The sequence below is a fragment of the Syngnathus floridae genome, chromosome 6 (genome assembly GCF_059516105.1).
Source record: "Syngnathus floridae isolate MCC-2025c chromosome 6, RoL_Sflo_1.0, whole genome shotgun sequence".
NCBI classification, from domain to species: Eukaryota; Metazoa; Chordata; class Actinopteri; order Syngnathiformes; family Syngnathidae; genus Syngnathus; species Syngnathus floridae.
The window spans coordinates 10,270,438-10,296,309 of NC_142418.1; the positions used below are offsets into that span (position 1 = coordinate 10,270,438).

At 40.3% G+C, this 25,872-nt stretch overlaps 1 protein-coding gene across 4 annotated transcripts in view; it reads left to right on the forward strand.

Moving 5' to 3' along the window:
* The first annotated feature begins 544 nt into the window (after positions 1–544).
* Positions 545–25,872, forward strand: part of abcc8 (ATP binding cassette subfamily C member 8) — a 35,136-nt gene continuing 9,808 nt past the window's right edge. For 2 of the 4 annotated variants that reach the window (XM_088377915.1, XM_088377919.1), the window contains exons 1-23: positions 545–881; positions 2,690–2,852; positions 5,157–5,298; positions 5,784–5,905; positions 7,838–8,004; positions 9,089–9,331; positions 11,913–12,101; positions 13,482–13,646; positions 13,727–13,882; positions 15,560–15,694; positions 16,587–16,749; positions 17,145–17,185; positions 17,814–17,959; positions 18,769–18,883; positions 19,718–19,837; positions 20,047–20,119; positions 20,195–20,300; positions 22,395–22,427; positions 23,391–23,429; positions 23,787–23,885; positions 24,913–24,997; positions 25,325–25,405; positions 25,698–25,835. In XM_088377915.1, the coding sequence (XP_088234041.1) occupies positions 861–881; positions 2,690–2,852; positions 5,157–5,298; positions 5,784–5,905; positions 7,838–8,004; positions 9,089–9,331; positions 11,913–12,101; positions 13,482–13,646; positions 13,727–13,882; positions 15,560–15,694; positions 16,587–16,749; positions 17,145–17,185; positions 17,814–17,959; positions 18,769–18,883; positions 19,718–19,837; positions 20,047–20,119; positions 20,195–20,300; positions 22,395–22,427; positions 23,391–23,429; positions 23,787–23,885; positions 24,913–24,997; positions 25,325–25,405; positions 25,698–25,835 (2,742 nt within the window). In that variant the 5' untranslated portion in view covers positions 545–860. Of the gene's footprint in view, positions 882–1,936; positions 2,538–2,689; positions 2,853–5,156; positions 5,299–5,783; positions 5,906–7,837; positions 8,005–9,088; positions 9,332–11,912; positions 12,102–13,481; positions 13,647–13,726; positions 13,883–15,559; positions 15,695–16,586; positions 16,750–17,144; positions 17,186–17,813; positions 17,960–18,768; positions 18,884–19,717; positions 19,838–20,046; positions 20,120–20,194; positions 20,301–22,394; positions 22,428–23,390; positions 23,430–23,786; positions 23,886–24,912; positions 24,998–25,324; positions 25,406–25,697; positions 25,836–25,872 lie in introns of those variants that run through there. The other 2 variants (XM_088377916.1, XM_088377917.1) reach the window with 2 other exon arrangements.

The window sequence follows — 25,872 nt, forward strand, 5'->3', positions numbered from 1 at the left end:
TTCTTTTTAGATGCATGGCAGACAATATTAAAGTCAGCACAGAATTGCTCAGTTCTACACATTTGAAACTTCTAACAGTAGTCACTCGCCATATCATTATAATGACATCTCTAATAGCGTCAATCTGCTTAACAACGTATTGTTAGCGCCTTGATTCATATGCCTATTTCATTAGTGATTTTGTCTTAGTTTGGGTCGAATGAACATTTTATTTTACAAAATATCAACTACATACATACTCTATTGAAGGATGAGGCGCAACATAAAATACATCCTATAGTCATGTAAAATGGGTGTCCACAGGGGGCAATAGTGCTTAAATTTCTAGTCTCATTTAGCTTTGCTTCTTGCATGCATCTTGATTATATTTGGTTTGCTGCGACATTAAGTGAATTTGTCTTGATTTGTTTAAAAATAACATTTCAATCCATCTTTTAAAAGTAGGTCAAACAATTCCTGTAACATTGCTCCGTATATCCCGTCCGTGTGTGTGTGTGTGCGCGCGTCATCCCTTTTCCCAGTTATATAATCACACTGTGCAGTCATCTCCACTCACATTGCATACGTGACTTCTAGTCCGGCTACCATTTGCAGAATTGCATCGACCCGCTTTTGCTTGAGCTACTCGCGGGTTCATGACGCGGGGCAAAGGGTGGCCCTGGGTCAACCTTATTTGGTCTCCTCTTTGAGTTCTTTGGGCTTCACCAGACTTCAGCACCGAGAATAGCTCCTCGCCTCCAAAACGTTCACCTCCACCTGTCTGAATTTTCGATTGCCTTCTGGGCTCATGACAGGAAGTACTTTGCTGGCTGCTTTTCTCCTTCTCAAGTGACGAACTTGGCAATGCTGAAGAGCCAGCAATGATTCCACGATACAAACCGGTAAGACCGTGATCTCCTACCGCCACTCTTCGTATGGTTATTCATCCTGTTGTATTATTGTGCATTGTTGTGCCAGTTCAGTCTCGATTTTGATGCAGATTAATGCGGATTTAGTCATGCTTAAATGTCATTATGTGCTGCAATGACACGAATACATCTGCAGGATTTAAAGGCAGTGGCTGGGAAGCTTGCACTTACTTTTCACTCCCCAAAAACTCATCACTGCTTCTCTAAGGTGACAGTGTTCTTCTGCAGAGATGAGCTCCCCCCAAAAAAATCATCATTCACCTTTCCCCTCTTAATCTGGAGTACAATTTAATATTATCTGAGATGGTTGTGGGTTTCACAATTTTTCTTCCTGTCTGATATTGGACTGCAAATATTTTTTTTCGAGATTGTGCTGTCCAGGCTATGTTTATCTAAATTTGAGTGGATGTTATTTTTGTCCTGCTTCTTTTTTCCTGCACTCTCGCCACTTCCTCTGATGGAAGCTTTTTAAGAATATAGGTCACCACCAAAGTTTGACGTTTCTCTTGTGAGGCCTTGTTTATTCTGTCCGCAGATGTGGCGACAAAAAACAGATTAACTTGAGCTGAGGTAGAAGGGCACTATAATAAATACTGCGCTAAAACACACAGTCAACTGCACGCAAGTGAACAATCTGTGTTACTGCTTACATCACATCCTTGTATCCATGGTGATATAAAACAGCAGCTATCAGCTCATGGCAACTGCTCATTATCTTTTACCCTGAATACCATCGAGAATGTCCCTGTGTGGATTATTCAAATCTGGTCCCATGTGAATTTTACTGATCCCACTGAACAAGTGTTCTGCTATTGGCTGCATGCACAGTCTTCCCCTGATTGGACTGGGCACACAACACATTCATCCCATGAAGCCACCCTTTAATATTTTATGCTTTTTCCAACATGTGCACCCTGCCAATTTACAGTTGTGTTATTTCTTGTGAAAGGAATTGGGGTATGATTTACGTTCAATCAATGGATGAGAAAGAGAGATACGTAACTCATAACTGGGTCAACATTTAGATCGCATGCTTGCTTGTGCTGCCTACAAAATTTGTGTCTGCTCTCCTCATTGGGCAGACACCATCCCTCCTCTCTCTCTTCACCTCTCTGTTTTCTCCCTCCCCCTCTCATTTCCACCCTCCTATCTTTCTTTCCCAGCAAAGCCGTCCAGCCCGCCTGCACATTCAGCCCCTCCTGCTCTCGTCTCCCAAGGTCGCTCCAATCTGAAAAGAGACTGGAACAGCAGGTGCACTGCAGAAAGCTACCACCGCTCTCCCTGCGTGCGCGCATATAGTGTGTGTGAGAGCCATGTGAGAGAGTGAGCGCATTCCATTGGAGCTCTGCAGAGCTAGGCAAAAATTGAAGCTTCACTTTTAGAGGATGTGTGAAGTCGCAGGCAGACAGGATGCAGATGTTTGTCACCATCATGACCCCCACAGCTGCTTAGACTGCAGAGGAGGCGAGGGAGCTACCGTTGCACTGGACTGGGATTGTCTCTGACCCCCCCACCCCTCGCCTTCCCTATTTCTCCTCTTTGTCACTGGATCTAAATACGCCAAGCTGCATTTAAGGGAGAACCGAAAGGTGGCCACACTGGAAATTTCGAAGATCTGCTGAAGAGGCTGTTAGTGTTTCCTTTATGATGACACCATTCTGCTTTTTTTTGGTTAAAAATATGTGGGTCTTTCTCATTTGTCTCTGATACTCCCCTGTCCTGGTCCGCCTCCTCCTCCCCCTCCTCCTTCTGCGCTCCTTTCTCATACTGACTCCATGCAGAGTCCCGGTTCCACCATGTCCTTGGCATTCTGTGGGAGTGAGAATAACTCGGCGGCCTACAATGTGGACGGGGGTGTTCTGAACAACGGGTGTTTCCTGGACGCACTCAACGTGGTGCCACACGTCTTCCTCCTCTTCATCACATTCCCCATCCTCTTCATCGGTGAGTTTTGCCCCAGACCTCCGCCAGTCACATCTATTCACATGATGAGGGAACCTGAGCAAGTCTCAGTGGGTCTCAAATTAGACACACAATAGCTTTTTAGAACCATTTTCCTTAATGATTATTATGTAATTAATTCACAAATACTAGTATCAATTTTTTCAACTCTATGGTTGTTTTGCCTTTTAGCACCGACAAACAAACAAGACAAACACCCAAATGAGCATATTAGCATGTTTGACCTTTTGTTATCCAATGAATAAGTGCTTTAGACAAGGCTGAATATTTGCGCATATTCCTGGAACATGTTTTTTTTCTGGGACAGTATTTCTTGCGATTCAATATAGGTTTAAAGAGGTGTTACTTTTTTTCCCCTAATCTGTGGTGGGCAATTCTTGAAGTGTAAAGTTCAGTGTGTAACTGCCCTCACTTATGCTTCTCTGTGTGTGTGCCCATTTGAGAAGGCATGAAACAGTAACAATTTGCCACTCTCCATAATAGGTGCCTCTGTGTTCCTATTATATATCTTAATTGCAATTCCTGTGGAACAGCCACCGTTGGTGCTTCTAATATCATACAATTGGAATATACTTAGATTATTATGATGATTATTTATGAGGGATTAGAATAATTGAAATAAATAAATGAACAATACTATTACTAATTACTAATAATACTAAACTAATTGCCACGACTGTGTTTGGGAATCACGGAATGTAAAGAGACTCACCTGCCAAGTAAATCCATTAAGCTCCCTCTTCGCAGTTGTCTTAAGGTCCGTTGGCGTTAAGTATTGCATACATAATTAGCTGTTTAAGGTTTTCTTTAGAGCAGGCTGTTTATTTTTTTAAACACGCTGCATCCTTACTGTGTGATTAATAACGCTTTTGAGAATTTGAGGGCAAAGCAAGAATTACAAATATAGTTACTATTAATTGTAAAACCTTTTTAACACAGTATGGAACTGCAGCTTATGAGGTTTTGCTGTTAACACACATTCATCACACGCCGCTACTACTACTGCTACTGTCTACAACAATTAATAATCATAGACGATACTCATGTACGCATTTATTATCAAGGACTTTTCATGGTCCTCAAAGAAGCTTCACATAAAATTGAGGAAATATTTCAGCTGGAAGGTAGCGAAAAAAAGAATCAATGTACAAACTATTAAAAAATACAATATGGAGGGATGCTTTGAAGGTGATTTGACGGTCAAGCTACAAATGTGTTTGCACCAAAAATTCAATACATAGTGACACTGAGACAAAGCCTGTTAACATTGCTTCCACTGTCACCACATTTGCGTTTTGTACAATGACGTGAAGTTCAATATTTTACATCTACTCACCTGCACCTATAAAACCACTACATCCATGCACGACACAATTATTGCTAGAAGTTATTCTCAATTCAATTGGGCAACCTGCACTTAGTCTTGATTTAGCCAGCAGCACGTTCTCTATTAACATGAAACATCGAGCCAATTTAAGCAAATGAGCACTCTGAAGGAAGTGCAAACCACAGACTAGAAAATTGAAGTAAATTTGCTGTTAAAAGGAAAAGTACAGTTGAAAGCTGCACTTTATTGCCTTTTCTTTTCATATCCTTTTTTATTGTCCTTTGCAGACTTCGGGTATCATTACGTTTTTACGTTCACCTTGAGTAGAGCGAAAGAAACTTTTAAATAAATAAATCTATTTGTGCGCTAGACACGGGCCACACGGCTCTCTATTTCACCCTGCGGCACAAGTGCAAATCTGAAGAGCTGGCTCGTGGGTTTATTACTGGCTGTTTACATACTAAAAGGCCATCAGAGGTGGCAATTCGAATGGATATTCAACATCTACTCCTCCAACAATTATGTAGACATATTTAATGTCAGCAGCTTCTATTCATAAAAGTGATTGCACCCTTGCACCCTGACCACCTTGATACACAGTTATGCAGTGTCGTTAGCTCACTTGTAATCAAGGACATGGATGTCAGAGGGGAATAATGGCCTCAAAGGTCAGCAATGGTCGAAGGTGACCTTTCTGGGATCACTGTAATGATCAGAAAAGCTGTTCCCTGGATATTTATCATAAGGCAAATTGCCACGGACAAACCTTTAAGCACTCACAATTATCTTTTTATAAGCAAAGTTGCTGAAAGACTCTGAGATATCCTTTCTGAACCCCTTAACCTCACTTGAGTCGCGACCGTGATAGAAATATATACGTACACGTAAAAGCTGTTTTTATTCCACTGGTTATTGAAGTCACACTGCCTAAACCTTCCTTGTCTTGTTTCCTGTTTGAGGCTGGGGAAGTCAGAGCTCAAAAGTCCACATCCACCACAGCATCTGGCTTCAATTCCCAGGTCATAACCTGCGTTGGTTGCTCACCTTTGTGCTGCTCTTCATCCTTGTCTGTGAGATTGCAGAAGGCATTGTCTCCGATGGGTAGGTCTATCTCTGCAGTGTCTTGGTTTGATGAGATTCTATGTTTGGGGCAGTAGCTGGCTTGTAAGATGCTTTGTGAAGTGCACACAGATTGGAGGTTTCTTTTACTAAAGTAAACAGAGGAACTAGTTGGTTAATACACGAGTGTTTTTTCAAGATACCAGCTGTCTTCTGGACGATTTTTTTCACCGTGTGCTGTATGGTGGCAATGAACTTAATTCAACTCACTTCACAATAAGCAACAATTTGGCAAACCGTGAACAATTTTCTACACATTAGATAGCATATTCAATCATGACCGCCTTTGCTGTAAACAAGTGAGTTTGTTGTATAAACAGTCAGACCGCAACATAGCAGCAGTGTGGAATGACCATATGCACAATTTCTAATTAGAACCAAGTCAGAAGACATGGAAATAAGAGATAAACTTCACTCATTGCTTGCTTGTTTTTAATTCTGTCTTCTTCCTCTGACCCCACTTATAGGTTTAGCCAGTCTCTCCATCTTCACCTGTACATGCCTGCAGGTCTTGCCTTTATGGCTGGCATCACCTCGATTGTCTACTATCATAACATTGAGACCTCCAACTTCCCCAAACTGCTATTAGGTAAAGTCATCATGCCCTTTCAGTACACTTGAATCTTGCTTTGTCAGTCTCTGTGACACTATCATTCTATTGGAGTTGAATCAGTCATGACCTGATCAAGATTTTAAATGATCTAAGGTGTAACTTCAATTTACACAAAATAACAGTGCGGGTACTGCTGCTTTCTAAATGGTAGACAATACCATTCTTTTAAATCAATTACAATACCAGGTTGGCATCTCTGGTGCCGTACACAAATGGTTTTTATCCTACCTCAACGATAGAAGATTTATTGTAAGCTTAGATACATGCTCCTCGAATTTCTGTGAGGTAACATGTGCTGTGCCTCAAGGTTCTATTTTAGATCCCGTACTGTTTAATATTTATATGCTACCCCTTGGCAGTGTCATCAGAAGACACAAAGTGAGTTTTCACAGCTCTGCTGATGATACACACTCTGTGTCGACCGATAACACCAGTCCAATGAATGCTCTTTTTAACTGTATTCTTGACATCAAGAGAGTGTGTGTGTGTGTGTGTGTGTGTGTGTGTGTGTGTGTGTGTGTGTGCGCGTGTGTGTGTGTGTGTATGCGTGTGTATTTCCACGATCCTGCTATTGTTCGACTTGTTACAGGTGGGTGGGCTAGGGGTTTATTTTTAACTGGTGTAAAGCACTTTGAGTTACACATTCTGTATGAAAATGCTTTATATATAAATGTTGATTGATTGATTGACTGGTTGATTGGTTGGTTAATTGACCTGCAAGACAGGATTAAATGAATCACATGTTGCCATTTTGACCGTTTTATTGAGATGAACAATAACAGCTATGTTAGCTTGTACGTGCTTCATAAAAATGAGGTGACTGATTTAGTAATGTGTTTCCAGCTGAAAGGTTCATTGCACTGAGATGAGACAGCATCAGGATAATACGTAATATCATCGGGTGCACAGTGCTCCAAGCAGACATAAATTATCTTGCTTTCATTAAGCAAATGAACATTAGTTGGTTTTCTATTGTTTTTGTATTCCCAACACAGATATCAATTTGTACGAGTCTGCTAATAGCCGTGTAGAAAATATGCGAGATAACGTTTATCGAGAGAAAAATAAAGAACAAAATCAACTTGTGCATTATTAACTAAACGGTGTTAAGCTCTGCTTGTTGACCTGCTTTGGGCAAGTTGGCCTTCATGTGGGAGTTGCTCTCTTTCTCTCTCTCTCTCTCTCAAGAGAGTAGCGCTTCAGTAGGGCAGCAGAATTAGATCTAAGCAAGAAGCCCATAATGAGTCTGAACCACACTTAATCATTGCAATTCCCCATGACTGATAAGATGAAAATCACTTCAGCTACACTCAACCACTGTTGCAAATGACATCTAATCAATGGATGGCCACTTTCAAGGGATGCTATCTGCTTGTATGTTGTATAGTATTATTGACTATTACTACTAGAATATTTGTTTGTATGTTTTTTAAATTACCAGTCAACCTCAGAGCATGTCCAGAATTCCTGAAGAGTGACTTCAATAAGACCAGTGTTGATTTGGCATTATGGAAGGGAAAGCGGTGCCCTTCCACTATAATTTTGCTTTCTAATACTGTATGATGTTATATTGAATACAGAGCGGTGATTCAAGGGTAACAATTAAAAAAATAAAATTTTCTTAGTGTTACAAATCTGAGAGCATCTTACATTGAAGGAAAATGTAATTTCATAACTGTTGCCTTGTAATTCTCACTCATCTGCACACCAGACGTATGTCTTTATTTATATGTTTATGTGTATAGCGCAGAAAGTTAATCATGTATTTCAATCCAATTTGGTAAACCCAAGGACAAATTGACCGTTCAAGTCACTGCTAACATAGAAAGTTAAATTTTCAATACTTGGTCTCTCAAAGACATTCTTTTGCATCTTGTCTGACCTCTTATCCATGTTAAATCTCCTCAGCCCTCCTCATCTATTGGGTTCTTGCCTTCATCATGAAAACCATCAAGTTTGCCAAATACACAGAGCATGGGATCGGCCCCAGGCAGCTACGCTATTGCATCACGTGTCTGCTGGTGCTGCTCTATGGACTCCTGTTGGCTGTGGAGATCAATGTGATCCTGGGCAGAGTGAGCGTGCATCCTCTTCCTGTGATAACGCATGTGTGCAGATATGTGTACCTGATTGATTTCAGTCTGGGCTTTTTTCTGGCGAGTAACTCACATCTGCTTTTAGTCTCAAGCAGGAGTGTCAAACTCATTTTTGTCACGGGCTGCATCGTAGTTGTAGTTTCCTCCGAAGGGGCATTATGATTGTCAACGACTCTTATGTAGTGTAGGCTACTCAACAAACAGATGAATAACAAATTCATAACTAGATGAGTAAAAACTGTTCCGATATTTTAAAAAAAGCTAGCAATCTCTATTTTTTAAAAGTAAAGACAATTAGACATTTTTGTTTTGACACATGAAGTCAATGCACAATTTGCCTCATATAAAATGGTGTGGCAGGCTGTATCTGACCCCTGGGCCTTACGTTTGACACCAATGGTCGAGACCCCCAATGGGCAGAGCAGTTAGCCAGTGACATGGTGCCGGACAGAACTGAATGTTTGACTAAGTGAGAGAGCAAACAGACATGATGTCTTTTTTGCTGTCATTTTATATTCAATAGTTCAACAACAATTTTATTTTTCACTTTATCTTCTAGTGAAACTTTAAAGTATATTTGTCTTTGCGAACCTATGAGCTGAGTGCACCTCATCTGCTGATTCTGTTTCCTCTGGGTAAACAGCTGTGAAAGGCAGAAATGCTCCCATCATGTTTTGCACAGGATGAAGCATAATGCCCTAAATACCACAAAGCACAGTGAGTCAGGCTTAAAAAGAGACACATTATGCAGGTAATGAACTAAAATGGCTCATAGAGAATAAAGCGCATTAGAGTTCAGACCTCCACCAAGTTTTAAAATGTAAAAAAAAAAAATGCAGTGGGCTGAATGTGCTACATTTTCATAATCTCTCAGGCAGGCTTGCCAATCACAGTTCACACCTCCATTATACATTATCATAAGCAGAAGCACGGCCCATCACACTGACGCTGTTCAGCGGAAATTTAATCAGGCACTTTGAATCTTTAAGCAGATTTTTGAGTCTCATAACACTGGGCTAACAAAGAACCGATTAAACTAACTGGCTGTGTCCTTGTCTTACAGCGATACATGTGTTTCGCCGACCCGACAGAAGTGAAGCCCCCTGAGGACCTTCAGGACCTGGGTGTTCGTTTTCTGCAGCCCTTTGTCAATCTACTGTCCAAAGCCACCTACTGGTGGATGAACACCTTCATAACCTCGGCTCACAGGCGACCCATTGACCTCAAAGTCATTGGAAAGCTCCCCATCGCAATGAGGGCTCTCACAAACTACATGAGGCTCCGCAAGGCCTTCGAAAATCAGAAGGTGAGTGTGCTGCTGTAGTTATTTGCTCACGCAATGCACATTGAATAGAAAACTGCAGGAAGAGCATAACATGGAATTTCCTTGAGTTTGTTATTGCTGTTTTAATCACATCCGAAGGAAAAGCCATTTGAGAATGTATTCGATATTTTGATATCCACTCTAAGGTCCATTTGTGAGTACACTATTCATCATCACTAGTAGTAATCTAACACATATTAGAAAAACTATGTCACACTTGCAGAACAACTCTTACTAAATACGTTTTCCCCACTACTGCATTCCACTACACAATGACATTTCTGCGTGTTTTCACTGTAACACAAACGTGGGATACTAGTAAGGTTAACATGTCAGTAGAAATTTATTGGGTCACGAGTTGTACTAGTAGCACGCATTCTTCAACTAGTTCTCAGTTTTGCCTCAGTTGTAACATGCAGTTGTCATACTATTTTGCTTAAGTTGTCCTAATAGTGAGGACAAAGACTCTGCTAGTCTACCTTAAACTGGAAATCAAGAATATTGGATAAATAGGCTTGCTAGTATAAATGAGGAAACCAATTCAGAGTGGTAGTCGGGATTGATCCTGTCATTTGATATTTAAGGGCTATAAAAGGATGGTGGTGTTTAGAATCCTTTTGAGAGAGGGATGGGGAAAAACAATGTTCTTCTACTCTGTGCTGATCACTCTCTGCGGTGTCCTTTTGCTGCTACAGTGCAGCCTGACTCACACAATGCAGTATTTGATTGCTTATGATGAAGGAATGACAAAAAAAAAGCCAAGTGCAGTATTTTGCCATGCTTGTTCCTTTTTAATGGGCTTGGGAAAGACCCTGGCCGTAATTGTCTGGCATCCCAGGCATCCCCCTGAGCAGCCTTGCCAAGCCTCATGTGGGTGTCTTCCTGAAGGACCCTGGTGAGTTCTTTGGAGCTTGCACCCTGGCTGCTCACCCGATAGCCCATAATATCTTCTTGTCGGTGGAGCACTGGACATTACTCTGGATCATTCCGAGTCCTGTGCTCTGTTTATATTGTCTGTTTTTGTTGTAGTCATACATTGAAGCCTAGTTGTTTGCAGTTCAAATTTTGTTTTGGCACTGTTACTGTTTGAACTATTTTTCTTTCTTCTTATTACTTGTCCCTTGCCAACTATCCATAACCAGAAAGTGTGTTCTGTCATCCATAAAAAAATAAATAAATAAAAAAACATCCAGATGACTTGTAATAAAGTTATACTGCTAATATAGTATCAAATTAGTGTGCATCTGTCCGAAATCCATAAAAAGAAGGTTTGGATCATGTGTAGCGATATTGCATTCATTTTTCTCCCAGTGCTTCAATCTTTAAACGGCTTCCTGTCCGCCTTAAGGAGCACGTCTCAGGGCTAATTGAAGGACTTCCTCGGCAAGGTCAGAACTTTCCAGTGTTTGAAAGGTCACAGACATTCGTCATGGCTCAAAGTGTGTCTGGTGTGAACGCAATCTCACTTCCTTCCGCGTGAGAAGAGAGATAAAACAATCCTCGTGGGGGGTTGGATGCTAGTTATTGAGAAGGCGCCGGGTCTTCCCCATTCTACTGTGAACAAGGTGACACGGTGACCCCTGCAGGCCCAACATCGCTGCACTTAATGGGAAGCCAGATCGCTGTTTCAATATGCACTCAAACTGAAAGACAGAAACCTCTTTTTTCTCAGAGCGCTGATGAGAGCGGCTTCTCGTACACGACACCACACATGAGTAGTACGTCGAACATTTCCCGAGGGAGCTTACGCCAACAATTTCGCAGTGACAGTCCAGATGTTTTCCTATGATCATTGCCGACTGACTCGTTCAGCCAATCTTTTGTGTTGTTGGACGTCACGGAGTGCTCATAGAATAAACAAACTCACAAAGAATAGCACACAGTAGAGTGTGAACCTACACCAAGGCTGAGAAAAATCTAAACAAATATATGGAGAACTATATGTGCATCCTTATTTGATAAGCAAGAGTGCAATTTAAATGAGTTCTTAGACAGAATCAAACTAATGCGATACGCAAAGGCATCCATTTTTTGCTTGTCCTTGTTGAGGTCACCATTGTTGAGTTGCCTTTTTTGCGAGATGTGAGCTGTCACTGGCGCAATTTCTTAATAGTTTTGTGAAAATCAGTTATGCTGTTCTTGCTAATTAGCAAAGAAGCACACAATGATTGAAACATAACCCCACACCAGATGTAATACAGTAACTAACTAAATCATGTCATCCTTAGACCTAGAGTTCACTTCCTTCCCGATTCTTCCCTGCTGCATTGCTGTAATAGTTTGTCTCCTTGGGTGGTTTGTCCTCCAAGGCTATCATGCTTCACTGGTAAACCATTAATCAGTGTATCCCATGATGCAGAAGCAGCGTGATGACTATGACCTTGTTCCATTGGCTGACTGTTTTTTCTAATGATTCAGCATCTATGTTGAAGCGCATTTTTCTGTGGTAGCAGCAGTTTATGCTGCAAGCTTGTTTTTGCTCTCTGTATTGATGTCTTTCAACAGAGAAATAACTATTACCCCAATCCCTAATGATTTTCTTTTTGTCCATAATTGTCATTAGAGGCCTCAGGGTACGGCGCTGCAGGGACCCAAATGGATCTGGCAGGCCTTGAGGAAAGCGTTCGGCAGACCTCTCATCCTTAGCATCACATTCCGCTTCATGGCTGACGTGCTCGGATTCGCTGGGCCGCTCTGCATCTCTGGCATCGTTCACCACATCAGCAAGGACAACCGAACCATTCAGCAACCGGTGAGATATAAGGAAGTCAACCTTTAGCTAATTTCAAAGGTTGTTTTACATAGGAGAATTGATAGTTTAACAAATTAGTACAGCACATGTTGAACTACCTTTGTATGTTTTTAACAGTTTTAAAATGAAAGCCAAATTGTACAATGTTATTATAACCATTTTAGTTGGTTCCCTATAATCTTGATGGTAACGTTTTTGTAGCGCATCATTTGTATGATTGATGTAGAGTTAGGAAAATATAGAATTTGACAATAAGTGTACCACAAAATTCATATCTCTCTCAGTGACTGTCAACCCAAAATGTCAGTACACGTGCCCGTGCCGTGCCGTATGGCTTTGGACGGGTCCAACATTTGGGGCTGGCAATGATGCAGCTTTCTACCTGTCCAGTGTTTGTTCACTAATGAGGTCGGTACCTGGCTGACTGTCATGAGTAAAAATGATTTGATCTTTTGACATTATAAATCAATAGTTCAACTGTCACATTTTAGCAATAAACCCACACAAGCATCTACGCACATTGTGGCATTCGGATTCAACCTTTCAATCATTCCATATGCACTTTCTCACCATCTGGCATGCCTGTTTGCGCATAGAACTAATTTAGGGCCTGTCAAATATTTATGACACGTATTGCTCCAGGACCTGTCTCAATTTCAAGGATTTCACAAAAGGCAGACCATCACATCAGAGAGACTCTCTGGCATCCATCTCTGGGAGTATCTCACCGACAGTAATTATCAAGTCAGCAATCCATCCTCTGCTGCACTGGAACATCAAATGCCAAAGTGAAAATAGTACAAACCGTTTGGACATCATTTGAAGATGTTTTTGAAGAGAAAAAATAGACTGTTGTGTAATAGGTCCAATTGGAGCATCTTTTTGAGGCAGAATTTTGTCGCAATGGTGAAGATGAATTGTAGTTGTTAGTCACAGTAGTTTGGGTGATCTGCATACCTTTTCATAGCGGCACAATTTTGCCATGCAAAAGGAGAGTTTCATATACCCCAAATATTATTTGTATGGAGACTGGAGATGGCTATTAATAGGAAATGCAGTTGAAAAAAACCCCCACAAGTTTGATAGAAAAGAGAGAACAGAGCAAATATAAAAATAGCACAATGACTGCATATGACGGATAAACAATTCCAGCCGTTTGATTTTATTTATATGATGTAGACTGGGAAAGTAGTGGTAGACAAACAGGATAGGATGGGAGAGGACAAAATGAGACAGGACAGGTGTCATTAGCCAGGAAGTGCCGTCCGTGTGTGGCTACACAACAAATCACCCCTGAACAGAATTTGAGAAGAAAGGAGAGTAACTTTGTGAATGTATTCTGTTTTCTGAACTAAATTGTTCCTTTTTTCTGTCCTCCAGATGAGGTTGCTTGGGATTTATTTTCTTTCCTCCAAGGAGTTTCTGGAGAATGCATATGTGCTGGCCGTCTTGCTCTTCTTTGCATTGCTCCTGCAAAGAACATTCCTCCAGGCGTCCTACTATGTGGCTATCGAGACTGGTATCAAGCTACGTGGGGCCATACAGGTACTTTCCTCTGCAGTTCACCGTCAAATTGAGTGATTTGCAAAAATGACCCATCAATCTTGTGGCTCTTATCTCCTCAGACCAAAATCTACAACAAGATCATGCGTTTGTGCACATCCAACATGTCCATGGGCGAGCTAACTGTCGCTCAGATTTGCAACCTGGTTGCCATAGATACCAACCAGCTCATGTGGTTCTTCTTCCTCTGTCCAAACTTGTGGGCTATGCCCGTACAGGTATGAAACATGAAGGTCAAGGTCAAGTGACGCATGTGATTTGTTGCGTTTCTTTTTACTATTTTTGTGTCTTTTTTTCAATGTATATTTTCAATATATAGCTGCAATTTGTTGAAACGCAATGCTGTTTTGTTGTTGCTGCTTTCCAACACAATTTTTTATCTGCACTGTACAGTCTTTCTTCCGATAGTAGTCCATAACAGTCCCCATAAGAGGAAAAGCTACATTTTGCCCTTTTAAAGCTTAGAACATAGCAATTACGGTGCATTACTTCTCCTACGCAAGCTCTACAGCTGCGTTTAATGTACGTGGATGAAAACCATGTTCCGACTCTCCCTCTGACCCTTAGTCTTCAATGTTCTATAATGGACTTAATTAACAAGGTTTACAGAGTAATTAATCGTTATAATTATGAAACATTCAAGTGACTTTAGCTATAAAGTTAATGATAATTATTCATACAAATCACAAGCCTCACATCATAATTTCAGTACAACTTTGTGAGGGGACCACTTTGTAGAAAATACAGGATATGTCATAAACAAGTAAAGCACATTCTTAATAGTATTGCAATGAAGCAAGAGGAATAAAAATCAGCAAATAAAAGTCAGCAAGTTCATGATATATATTATAGATCATTTAAAGATTTGAAAACAAATAATGCTAACGAAGGGACCCCACAGTAGAAGTTATGTGCTCCCTCTTAAATGTTCCAGTCAAGATGTGAGCAGCAATGTTTTGGACCAACTGGAGATGCTTGAGGGAGGACCGGCTGATTCCAAAACAAAGCACACGACAGTAAGCCAGCCGAAATTTGACAAATGAACACTCATAAAATTATCTGGGATTGGAATTAGAATTGAGATGCTGGTAGCGTGTGGAGAGTTAGTATATTACTAGCCAACCTCGTTTCTCGGGCAGTAATGATGCTCGCCTCCTGGGAAGCTGTTATGGAAGGTGCTGCTTCTAATGAGTCACATTTGTTGCAACTGCTTTTGCCTGACTGGTGGACATTTTCCTGTGAAGGAGAAGGTGTGACTGTAACATCTTTGTGGATGTGTGAAGCCAAAGACAGGAGATGGCTGTAGTTCAACATGGTGTTTGATTAGTTTCAAGTCAGTCTTCTCACATTCTAGCACACTGAACCCCCAAAAGATACCTTTATTGCAAAGAGGGAATGAAAAGGCACTTTTGCGAATTGCAGGACGAAAAATAGAGAATTCCTGTGTTCAACTTAACCTGGTCCATTCTTTGATTTAAGAAGAGGACTTGAAGAGCAATCATTAATACAACATGTGAAGATGATCAAGTGTGTATTGGTCTGGTCTGATCTCTAAGAATATTTTATTGGTAATGGTTTTATTTTGTCTCGATTCTGAAGTCCGAACTATATTTTTTAATTTTTTATCATCCTCCCTCAAGGACAAATTCAACTCACTAACTGCTGGGTATTTCTTTTGCACACTACACAGAGAATCAAATCACACAAACATGCAGGCGTGCAAGGAGAGATGTCAGAGTGAAAGCAGTCTCGCATCTATCCAACATTGCCATCTTAGATTTCATCCGCAGTTGGACTTAACGTGATCCTGCAGTTCCAACTACTGTGGTATCAAGATTTTAACACAAGCATTGAGCATCTTTTTGATTTCCCACTTTGTCCTCCTTTGCTCACAGATTATCGTGGGAGTGATCCTCCTCTATTACCTCTTGGGAATCAGTGCCTTGATAGGAGCCACTGTCATTGCTGTGCTTGCGCCTGTTCAGTATTTTGTTGCCACAAAGCTGTCACAGACACAGAAGAGCACTCTGGTGAGTATTACAATTGGCAGGCTTCTATTTTCGTAGTCATGCAATAGAGATGGGCAAGTCAGAAGGTCACTTGTGCTGTAAAATCGCTGACATATACATGATGTGGATCAACAGTTGTGCATTTGTCTGCTTTTCACAGCTGTTTATATTTCATTCATTCATTGACCCGAGGTGTGTTTGAGTTCACTCTTCCAGGTCATTACCCCCACTGCGTACTGCAGTTTTTCACTCGGTTAACGAGCTGTCACCCAGACAGTACCTGATAAATAGTGTTCGTCAACACTTTCTTGTAGTCTAGGTAACAAGGTGACATCTTACCAATTAATGACGTGGATGTAATGACGGCTGTTAAGCATACACACGTACAGGACTGAAAAAAAGTTGGGGGTATTTGGCTTTTGAGTGAAATTTCATGATGAGCCAAAAATTCAGTTTTACATTTACGGGTGAGCTTAATTTGCACTTTAAACTCTTCATGTCCAACTATTCAATGTTTCACTATATTTTGCACAACTAGCTGTTAGTTGAATGGAAAAATGCTTTTAAACAGTCCTACTCATCACGCTGTTCATATTTTGACAACATGAGACAAAGACACTTAACAACAACACTTTTCAAAGTTTCACTCAAAATGTTCTCAAAGGGAAGTGGCCCCTAAAATCAGAATAACTGAGACTAGATGAGTCACAGAAATGCATAGACGCGAACGTCCTAAGAAATGTATTGCTTTGTGTTAGGTTTAGGAAGAAAAAAATCTGCTGAAACAATGAAAAATTGGATAATTCATTTTAGGAAATTTCACCTGATAGAAGAATATCCATAACATTTAGTGAGTATATCTTGCTCACATTGATATAAAACACATTAATCTGTTCTCTTTGTGCCTTCTCAGGAATATTCTAGCGAGCGCCTCAAGAAGACCAATGAATTGCTTCGAGGCATCAAATTACTTAAACTATATGCCTGGGAACGCATCTTCTGTGACAGTGTGGAGGAGACCAGGGGCAAGGAATTGACCAGCCTGCGGGCCTTTGCGCTTTACACTTCCATATCCAGTAAGAAGACTTTAATACTGTCCTTTTAGAAATGATCTCCAAAGTCCCCCCAAAAATAGCTGTTATGGCTATCTGCAGTGATTGACTTTGAGAATGAACTAGTACATGCAGTACATTTCTATGATCACAAGACACTCCCCATGTTTGTTTTAGTCTAATCTAAAACGGCGGTGGTTGCATTCTGCAAAATTTCAAGTGAATGATATCATTTTTATTTTTGTATTGGAACGGTACGAGCGATAGAATGTGAAAGTATGGCAACAATACATCCAACAAGGACCCAGACAAAACAACTCAGATAATGTGATTTCTTGCATGTGCATTAAAGTAGCAGCCCATTTAAACAAGATGACCACACTGCACTACTCTATTTCTCTTTTTCTCTTGATTTTCAGTCTTCATGAATGCAGCTATTCCAATTGCAGCTGTCTTAACGGTGAGTCATGTGTCTTCTCCTTATTGTGTGTGTGTACCTTGCTCATGCTCAGCTTGTGTAAAGCAAATGTTCGGTGCCAAAGACTCTTAACACATAATTCTGCCTATATTAATAGAACACCTTCATAGTTGTAGCGTGGTGACAATTTAAGACAGACAGGAAATAATAACGGCATGTCGTTCAAGAAAAAATGTGGCCGTTCATTAAAAGCCCTGTAAAGTGAGAATAAATGCCTTATAAATTTGCCACACTGCAATGCAGTATGACAGTAACAACACTGTAAAATCTGAATGATTAGAAAAATCAGCAAGTGGTTTCTGCACAGCGTGAACTGGCTGTTATTATGCCTGACATTTTCTCCTATTGGCTGTCCTACCTTTGCTCCGTGCCATGTATGCACTCACGGCCGACAACGAGGCACTCTAAAACGACTATGACATCGGATTATCTGAAAAAATTGGGTGATTTTAGAGTGTAGGAATAGCTAGCTCATTAACAATATTTCACATTTGTGCTTAATAACTGTGGAAACAAAGGCTTGCAAGTTTTTATATAATAGGAGACAGTCTCTCATGCAGCCACTGTAGAAATGTTTGCGAGTTGTTCTGAACACGCTGGCATTTTGCAGACATTTGTTGTTCACGTACACATCTCGGAGGACGCTGCCTTGTCTCCTGCCGTGGCCTTCGCCTCCCTCTCCCTCTTTCACATTCTTGTCACGCCACTCTTCCTGCTCTCCAGTGTCGTGCGGTCCACTGTCAAAGCTCTCGTCAGGTGAGGAACTGAGAAATACTTGCAAGATGCAGTTTAGAGCAGCAATATATGTTGTGTTGACTGAACTCATGTGGGAACTAAGCAATTGTTGTTAAGAGTGCCGCATGTCAGAATGTCAGTCACTTAAGTGGAGGATTTATGGGATTGGAGCAAATAAAAAAATGTCATTGAGTTTATCTGATAGGATGTGACCGTAATCATAAATCAAACTGTGAGACTAAGGTTTTGCTATTTTCAAACATCCCTTTGGTTCTTCTTTTTTTTCTTTTTTTATTAGTTGCTATTAAAAAATATTGCATCATTGGAACTTTATTATCCAAACAGAGAGTGGTGTTATTATGCAATGTGTGATAAGACTTTCCAGCCAATGAGGGCATAAATAATATCCCCACTGAATCCCTTAAAATGTCAATATTTACACTATCATAAGAGTGTTTATAGTCTAGGGGCTGACAAGAATAGTTAAAAACTACATTTTATGTGTATTTATTTTGAGGTATTTTATTTTTTAAATAGTGGAACCTCCAATATATTGGTAGCGACTAAATGTCTACATTTTTATAAAAATGCAACAACAAAAAAAACAGACATTCTGACAGCAGCCATTCTCTATACTTGCCATATATTACGCAGAAAATAAAATCAGTATGTATGAATTCATCAACACTTTGATAAGAAAAAAAGATGAATCATTAAATTTCACATTAAACTGGGAAATAACATCTATAGATGTATTTGTGTCTTTTTATTGCTTCATTGGTTTCATTGGAAGCAACTCAACATTCGCATGTTCTCTTTATGACCTGCAGTGTTCAAAAGCTCAGCGAGTTTTTCTCAAGTGATGAGATTGGAGATGAGCTCGAGCCCAGAACGACTTTGACCTCGGGCTCCAACAACCATAACCAAAATAGGTACCAGGCTTTGGTAAGTACATGTAATTCAAGTATCAAAATGCCTTATGATAAATTTAAGATTTTTGTAGAATATGTCACTTTTGTTGATTGCAATCTTTCATATTATAGCAATAAAACCGTTAATTGAAATAGATAAACCAACCAACCATTATCTGTACGGGGGTCGTGGACATGCTGGAGCCTATCCCAGCAGTCATTGGACAGTTGGCGGGGGACACCCTGAATTGGTTGCCAGCCAATGGCAGGGCACACAAAGACGAACAACCATCTGCACTCGCACTCACACCTATACGGGCAATTTGGAGTGCTCAATCAGCCTACGATGCATGTTTTTGGGATGTGGGAGGAAACCGGAGTACTCGGACAAAACCCATGCAAACTCCACACAGGCCGGAGGTAGAATCCAACCCAAAACCAGTGCCTCACCGTGCCGCCCTAAAGTAGATAAGCTGTCTTTCAAAATTATTTATGGTAAATTTGCCTAACCTATAAAAGCAAAACATTCATGTACAATAAATCTGATATATTGTTTATTGTAATACAGATTAATCTGTTGGTTGTGTTTGTCAGACAGTAGAGAGAGCCTGGAAAAAAACAAATTGCAATATTAAGTGGGAGTGGGGCTCAATTCAATTATTTACCGAATCAGCTCTAATTGCAAATTCAGTTAAAACCGCACCCTTTTGTATTTCCTTCATGATGGTCTCAAGTGGTTCATAGATCTCCTTTTGCCGGATTCAACTGAGCTTCCCATCTTTTCTTTTAAACCATGCCTTTCAAAGCCCCCCTGTTTTCACCCTCTAAACCTTCATCTTCCATACCCTGTGTGTCTGACTTCCTGCAGCCCTTGAAAGTGGTGAACAGAAAGCGTCCCCCAAGAGACGACTGGAACAACTACAGATCACAAGGGGACCATGAGGGTGACGGACCCTCCCCGGTTGTGGACCAAGACGTTTGTATCAAGGTTAGACTTAATGGAATGCAAGGCAGGTTGTTTATTTACTGCCCTCTCTGGGGATTGTATTGATTGGCCGACTCATTTAATTCTCCATTCGAACGTGGATTACATTGGATTGTGACACCTCTCTCCATTTATACAGCAAGTTACATTTCCCAGTTACAGCTGACTACTGGACATTCGTATTTAACTATTATGTGTGCTGCTCTCTTCAGATTTGCAGCGGTTATTTTACATGGACGGACGGACCACCTACGCTAGCCAATGTGGACATTGTAGTTCCCTTTGGTATGAATCAAGAAGCTTGACTGTTTGTAAACTTCCTTTCTTCTTATCGCCTGTGTACATTGTTGTCCATTGCAGGCAAGCTGACCATGATTGTGGGCCAAGTGGGTTGTGGGAAATCGTCCTTACTGCTGGCAGCGCTGGGTGAGATGCAGCGAGTCTCAGGAACAGTCACATGGAATAGGTCAGTTATACGTTATTTATTCTCTGTAACAGCCCAATTCTCATCATGTTTTAGAGTCCTGGCCAAAGGTGAATGATTGACTTTACTCTGGTCAATATCTTCGTTTCTTCTTCACATAGAAATCGGACTTGTTAGGTAATTGAAGTGGAGGACACAGTTTTCTTTGTGTGTCCTTGTGCAGCATGTAATTGCGTTTCCATGGGAGGCTAATGTACTTTAAATTCAAATCAGATCCTGATGGTAAGGCATATAAAACATCAAGAAATATCAATAGAATTGACATGGCATATGCTGTGGAACCAAACCCCCAGCCTTTGCAAGCTTGAACAGACAGTATGCCGATGTCATCATCTACCAGGGATAGCAACTCTCTGACGCTCTATTTGTCAACAGTGTCCTCTTCTTGATCGACATAATGTCCTCGAGCAAAGCCCCCTCAATCCTTTATTGCGACGTCAGTTCTGTATGTCCTGTCTTGCTTGTTGCCAAACTCATTAATCTTGTGCAGCTATTTATACTCCTGAGTGATTTAGACAAGACATTAAGAGCTGCTTGTCTGCCATTTTTTGTGTGCACTAGTTTTGTGTGCACTAGTTTTTACATGCATTTTTGCGTTGTGCATCTGATTACGCAGGGATCAAAATATACACATTAAGAATATATGAGAAACCAAAGGAGTTGCAAGCTCCAAGTTTCTCAGATTTCTTTTCAAATGTTTATGGCAGCTGACACCCCAACAGATCCCCACTCCTCAAAACCCCGCACCCCCACCACTCCATTCATTCCCTTTTCTCTCACCCCAAATTTGGCAAAGTGAGCTGGGTGTGTCCAGGCTATCTCATTCATTAAAGTGGGTGACTACCTCAGCATGCAGTTAAGAGACTCTAAAATGATATGAAGAGCAAGGCTGTGACTCTGAACTCTAGCTGCTGCTGTAATTAACAGCAAGACACAAATAGTTGAACCCGCTATAAACTAATCAAGAGTTTCACCTGAAGGTGTAAAATATTGAGATTAGACTGAAAATTAAGAAAAAGTCTGAAATATTGAGATTAGACTGAAAATTAAGAGAAAGTCTGTATGAAAGTTCTTAGTGAGGCCGGATACATCCTGAGCAAAATAGGGACAAGTGACCTAATATGTAAATGTGTTGAGTGGATTTAATCAGTGGATTAAGCGAGAGAGAAATAGTCCTGGATGCTCGAGTCAAGGAAGAAAGCAAATTTACCATCCCCTCATCCTGATGTCAAGATGACGATAATCAGATGTGCATTTGGATAGAAGTGTCCTCCAAGCACCATTATGTGATTAGGTCACCCTTAAGTCCTTTAGTATTTTCATTTTCGGTCACTTAAATAAATGTAGTATTTGGCATCCTAATTAACAAAAAAAAAGAATGAATGAATGAGTTGGTAAAGAAATAAAGAAATAAATGGCGCTTCTTCAACAATAACTTAATATTTATTGTTTTACATCTGTGTATGGGAGAGCCTTTAGAATTGACTTTGCAGGTTAAGGTTTGAAAAGTCTGTTCACATGTTCTCATATTTCTGTGCGCCTGCCAGCTAATATTAATGGTGACAGTTAACGCTCTTTAGTGCAATGTATTCATGACTGGTTGACACATCAAATCAGAATGCAAAGCACATTTTCTCTCATTTCTCGTCATGACATCTAGTCAAACGACCTTTAGTGGAGAATGGAGATATTTACCCTTTCAAATCACGACTAGAAGTAAAGTTTGTCATTACACACATTACACGTGTCTGTGTGTGTGTGTTCCACACCATTGGTTCTTAAATGGCCAAGCACATTTAACTTTCTCACAGCGAGGTATACTAGCTGCCATTTCACAACCTCCATAAATCAGCAAGCCCTGTCAGGCAGCTCTCAGCTGCGATCAGTCACCTTCTCTGAGCAAGTGGCAATTGGCCTAAAAATACATGCAGGCTTCAACTGATCCTGTGCAAAGCCCTAAACAACCCAGCAAGTATTTCTAATGGACTCTAAATGTGTTTGTGTGCGTTTCTATGGTGACTTTCTACTATATTGTGTTTTCAGTGACTACAATATTTTCTCTGATTTTATTTGCAGTTTGCCCAATCTGGAGTCAGAGGGTGATGAAAGGTGAGTGCTGATAGGGAAAAAAAAAAACGCTTCCAAAGTAAATGTCCAAACCTTGTTTCCCCTGTAGTAATACTTATATACCCCCACTGCTATTGGCACGACACATCATTATTTGACAGCAGGTGTCTGCCCAAGTAGTGGAGGCCAAGATGGAACATGACAGCCTGTGCTCCACAAGTATATATATAAGTATATAGAGAGAGAGACTAACAATTTTGGATGTGCACATTTCTTCTGACACACTTCATAAATTCCCTACTTTAAGATTTACGATTATCAAACAGTGATGTTCCAAGTGAAAAATGCAGTTGTTAATGGTGATTTTATTTGTTGAGAAAAAAAAACAGTTGATACCAATGAATTTTTTTTTTCAAGATCAATACCAATAAATGATAAATTTGTCTTTTTTAAATTTTATTTAGAATTTGTATGTCTGTGTGTGTATGTCAGTATAGAGTATTCTAGTGTGAAAACATTTAGAATGTACAGCGTTGTACAAATAACTGTACATATAAGATATCAAAATACATAGTTGCTCTGCTGTAAGATTTTCATTTAGACATTTTTCCTTATACAAATCACATTTACCCCATTCATCTGAGAAATATGACTGTGCACTTCCATGTTTAACGAAGATATTAATATTAAGTTTCATTATGAGATGAAAATAGAACGATTTGCAGATTTTTACACATTAGCGAGAATAGTCTGAGCGTTCAAACTGAACACCTTTATAGCATTTTAATAGTACAGAATAATCCAAGGTGGACTTGTGTATTATAAAGAGACATGGATTTTTGAGATACAAGCAATTCTTAATTAATTTCTAAGGCCAACTAGGACCATAGAGATGAAAGCATGCATATATATTTTTTTTAAATCAATATAGGATTAAAGTATTCCATGAAGAATAATGCTTATCTGTGTTTTGACTAATCCATGTCTTTTGTCCATTCTCTGCAGTCCCACAGATAGAGACACAGCTGGTGATGGTGACATCAGGTGAGCTCTTGAAACACACAATGTCATTTCCAAAGCGGTCTCCGTGGAGGTCTGTCATCATTATCAGCACAGTCAAACAGTCAATTTCGTGCTTATCTCAGGAGTAAAGATAATAGATTCCCGCCCGCCGAGTCCCTACACTTTGAGCTGCACATCGACTTGACAAACACATCTCGTAATGGCCACTGGGTTTCCTTTTAATGGACATGACTTCTGTTCATGCACCTTTTAGAGCTGAGCAGTCCCCCACAGATGAAACTTCTGTTCATGCACCTTTTAGAGCTGAGCAGTCCCCCACAGATGAAACATTTTCTAACCTTTACCGTGATGTTGTGTTGCATTTGATACCTTTGGTAGGAAGAGATGTGCCGTGGCCTACGCTTCTCAGAAGCCCTGGTTGTTGAATGCTTCCGTCACAGAGAACATCACATTTGAGATGCCAATGGTTAAAACCAGGTAAGCTGGGAAAACTGACTTTGAATGTGGATGTGATTGTGAGAAGTACCACTGCACACTTGATTTAAAAAAAAAAAAAAAAAAGCCACATTCTGTGTCAAAAAATTCCGAAGCGAGAAAAAAATAATTTTTGTAGTTTTTCCTGAAACCAAAGTTACATTGTTATGCTCCACTCATGACAAATATAAACGGAACCCTGTTAACTAGCCTCCTAGTACTGTTTAGACTCTGCTTTGCTTTTACAACTAATACACAAAATGAAAATCCGTTAAGATTCCAATGCAACCAGTTTAATTTGACTTCAATTGGATTAATGATGATGGTTCACCTCTGAAGATCACAACTTAAAGGAGGCTTCATGTTGCAAAAGTGGTAGAGGTGTTAAGTGAAACAAGCTAATGAAGTTACATTCTAAGCAAACACAAAACCCGCTTTGAGACTTGTACTTCATATTAGGTCACAGTACTAAGTGGGTGTTTTGATTGAAATGATCGACTGTAATCAGTACAGGAGGCCATTAAGAGATTATAAAAGTGCTTGTTGTGGTCACAATGTTATGTTAATGCAAGCAGATGCTTTTAGACCTGCATGGTAAACAACATTAATTATCGGTCTTGCTCACGGCCTTTGTAAAAGGCCACATGCTTTAAAAGTCTGATAATGACTTACTTTGCGTGGATGTAATGGTCCATTTTCAAAAGCTGCTTCTAATGGACGTGTTTACTGTAGTGATTAGTGATGACATAGATAAACTCCAGTTTGCATTTGATCACCAACCACTTTTTTTTTTATGCTGTTTCACGGCCAAAGTTGGTTTATTTTTCTATAGCTATTGTAAATATCTTGATTTTTTTCCCCACCACGATTCAGTGTTGAATACAAGCAACTCTCTTGAGTTTCTAGTTCATTATTGATGAATCGGCTCCTACCAATCGAAGGAAAGAGCAGGGCTATGATTTCACACATTCTGTGTATGGCACCTTATTTGGGTCCTTGTCAGTATTTGATTCATGTTGGTGTTCACTAGATACAAGGCTGTCATCGACGCCTGCTCTCTTCAGCCTGACATCGACATCCTTCCACAGGGCGATCAGACCGAAGTCGGGGAGAGGGTGAGTAACACACACCACAATTCATTTGAATTACTCTATGGGCCTTTTTATTGCCTCATCTGGTCATCGCTCATCTGACTGGGGCTTACCACATTGCACAGTGGCAACATTTGTCACCATTAGTGCACCGTTGGAATGTAATTCTGGTTTGAGCAGGAAGTTGGATCGATGGTTTGTTGCGCGTGTTGTGTTTCTTCATGCATGGTATAGGATGGACTTACCCAAGAGATTGTACACATTGATGCATTTAATGGTGTTATTTGTTCCTGTCTGTGAATGAAGCTGATAGCATCTCATCTCTCGTTAACCCGCTTTCCTCTGTTGCAGGGCATCATCCTCTCGGGAGGGCAGAAGCAGCGTATCAGTGTGGCCAGAGCCTTGTATCAGCAGACTAATGTTGTCTTTCTGGTAAGTCTACCACTGATTCAAAAACTGGATGAAACAGAAATGATCCCCTCAGAGTAGAAGATCTAAGTAAGAAAAAATTCACATTTGTGAATGATAAGGTCCTGGTTACAGGTCGTAGATATAATACGCTCTCCTTTCAAAACGTTTCTGTTAAACCGATCCTCAACTGTAAGACTTTAAAATGATGAATCAACTTTGATTTTTATAGATGACTTAGTTCTGGCAGGTCAATGCTGCCCACCAATGTAGGATATTCCTTGAATTTGTCATGCTTTGAAATGTCTTTTTACAGGACGACCCATTCTCTGCCTTAGACATTCACTTGAGTGACCATCTCATGCAAGACGGTATCCTCAAACTGCTGAGAGAGGAGAAGAGAACCGTGGTGCTGGTCACACACAAACTACAGTATCTGCTGCATGCCGACTGGGTGAGAGCTTTATCTATTGTATGTGCGTGATTTAACC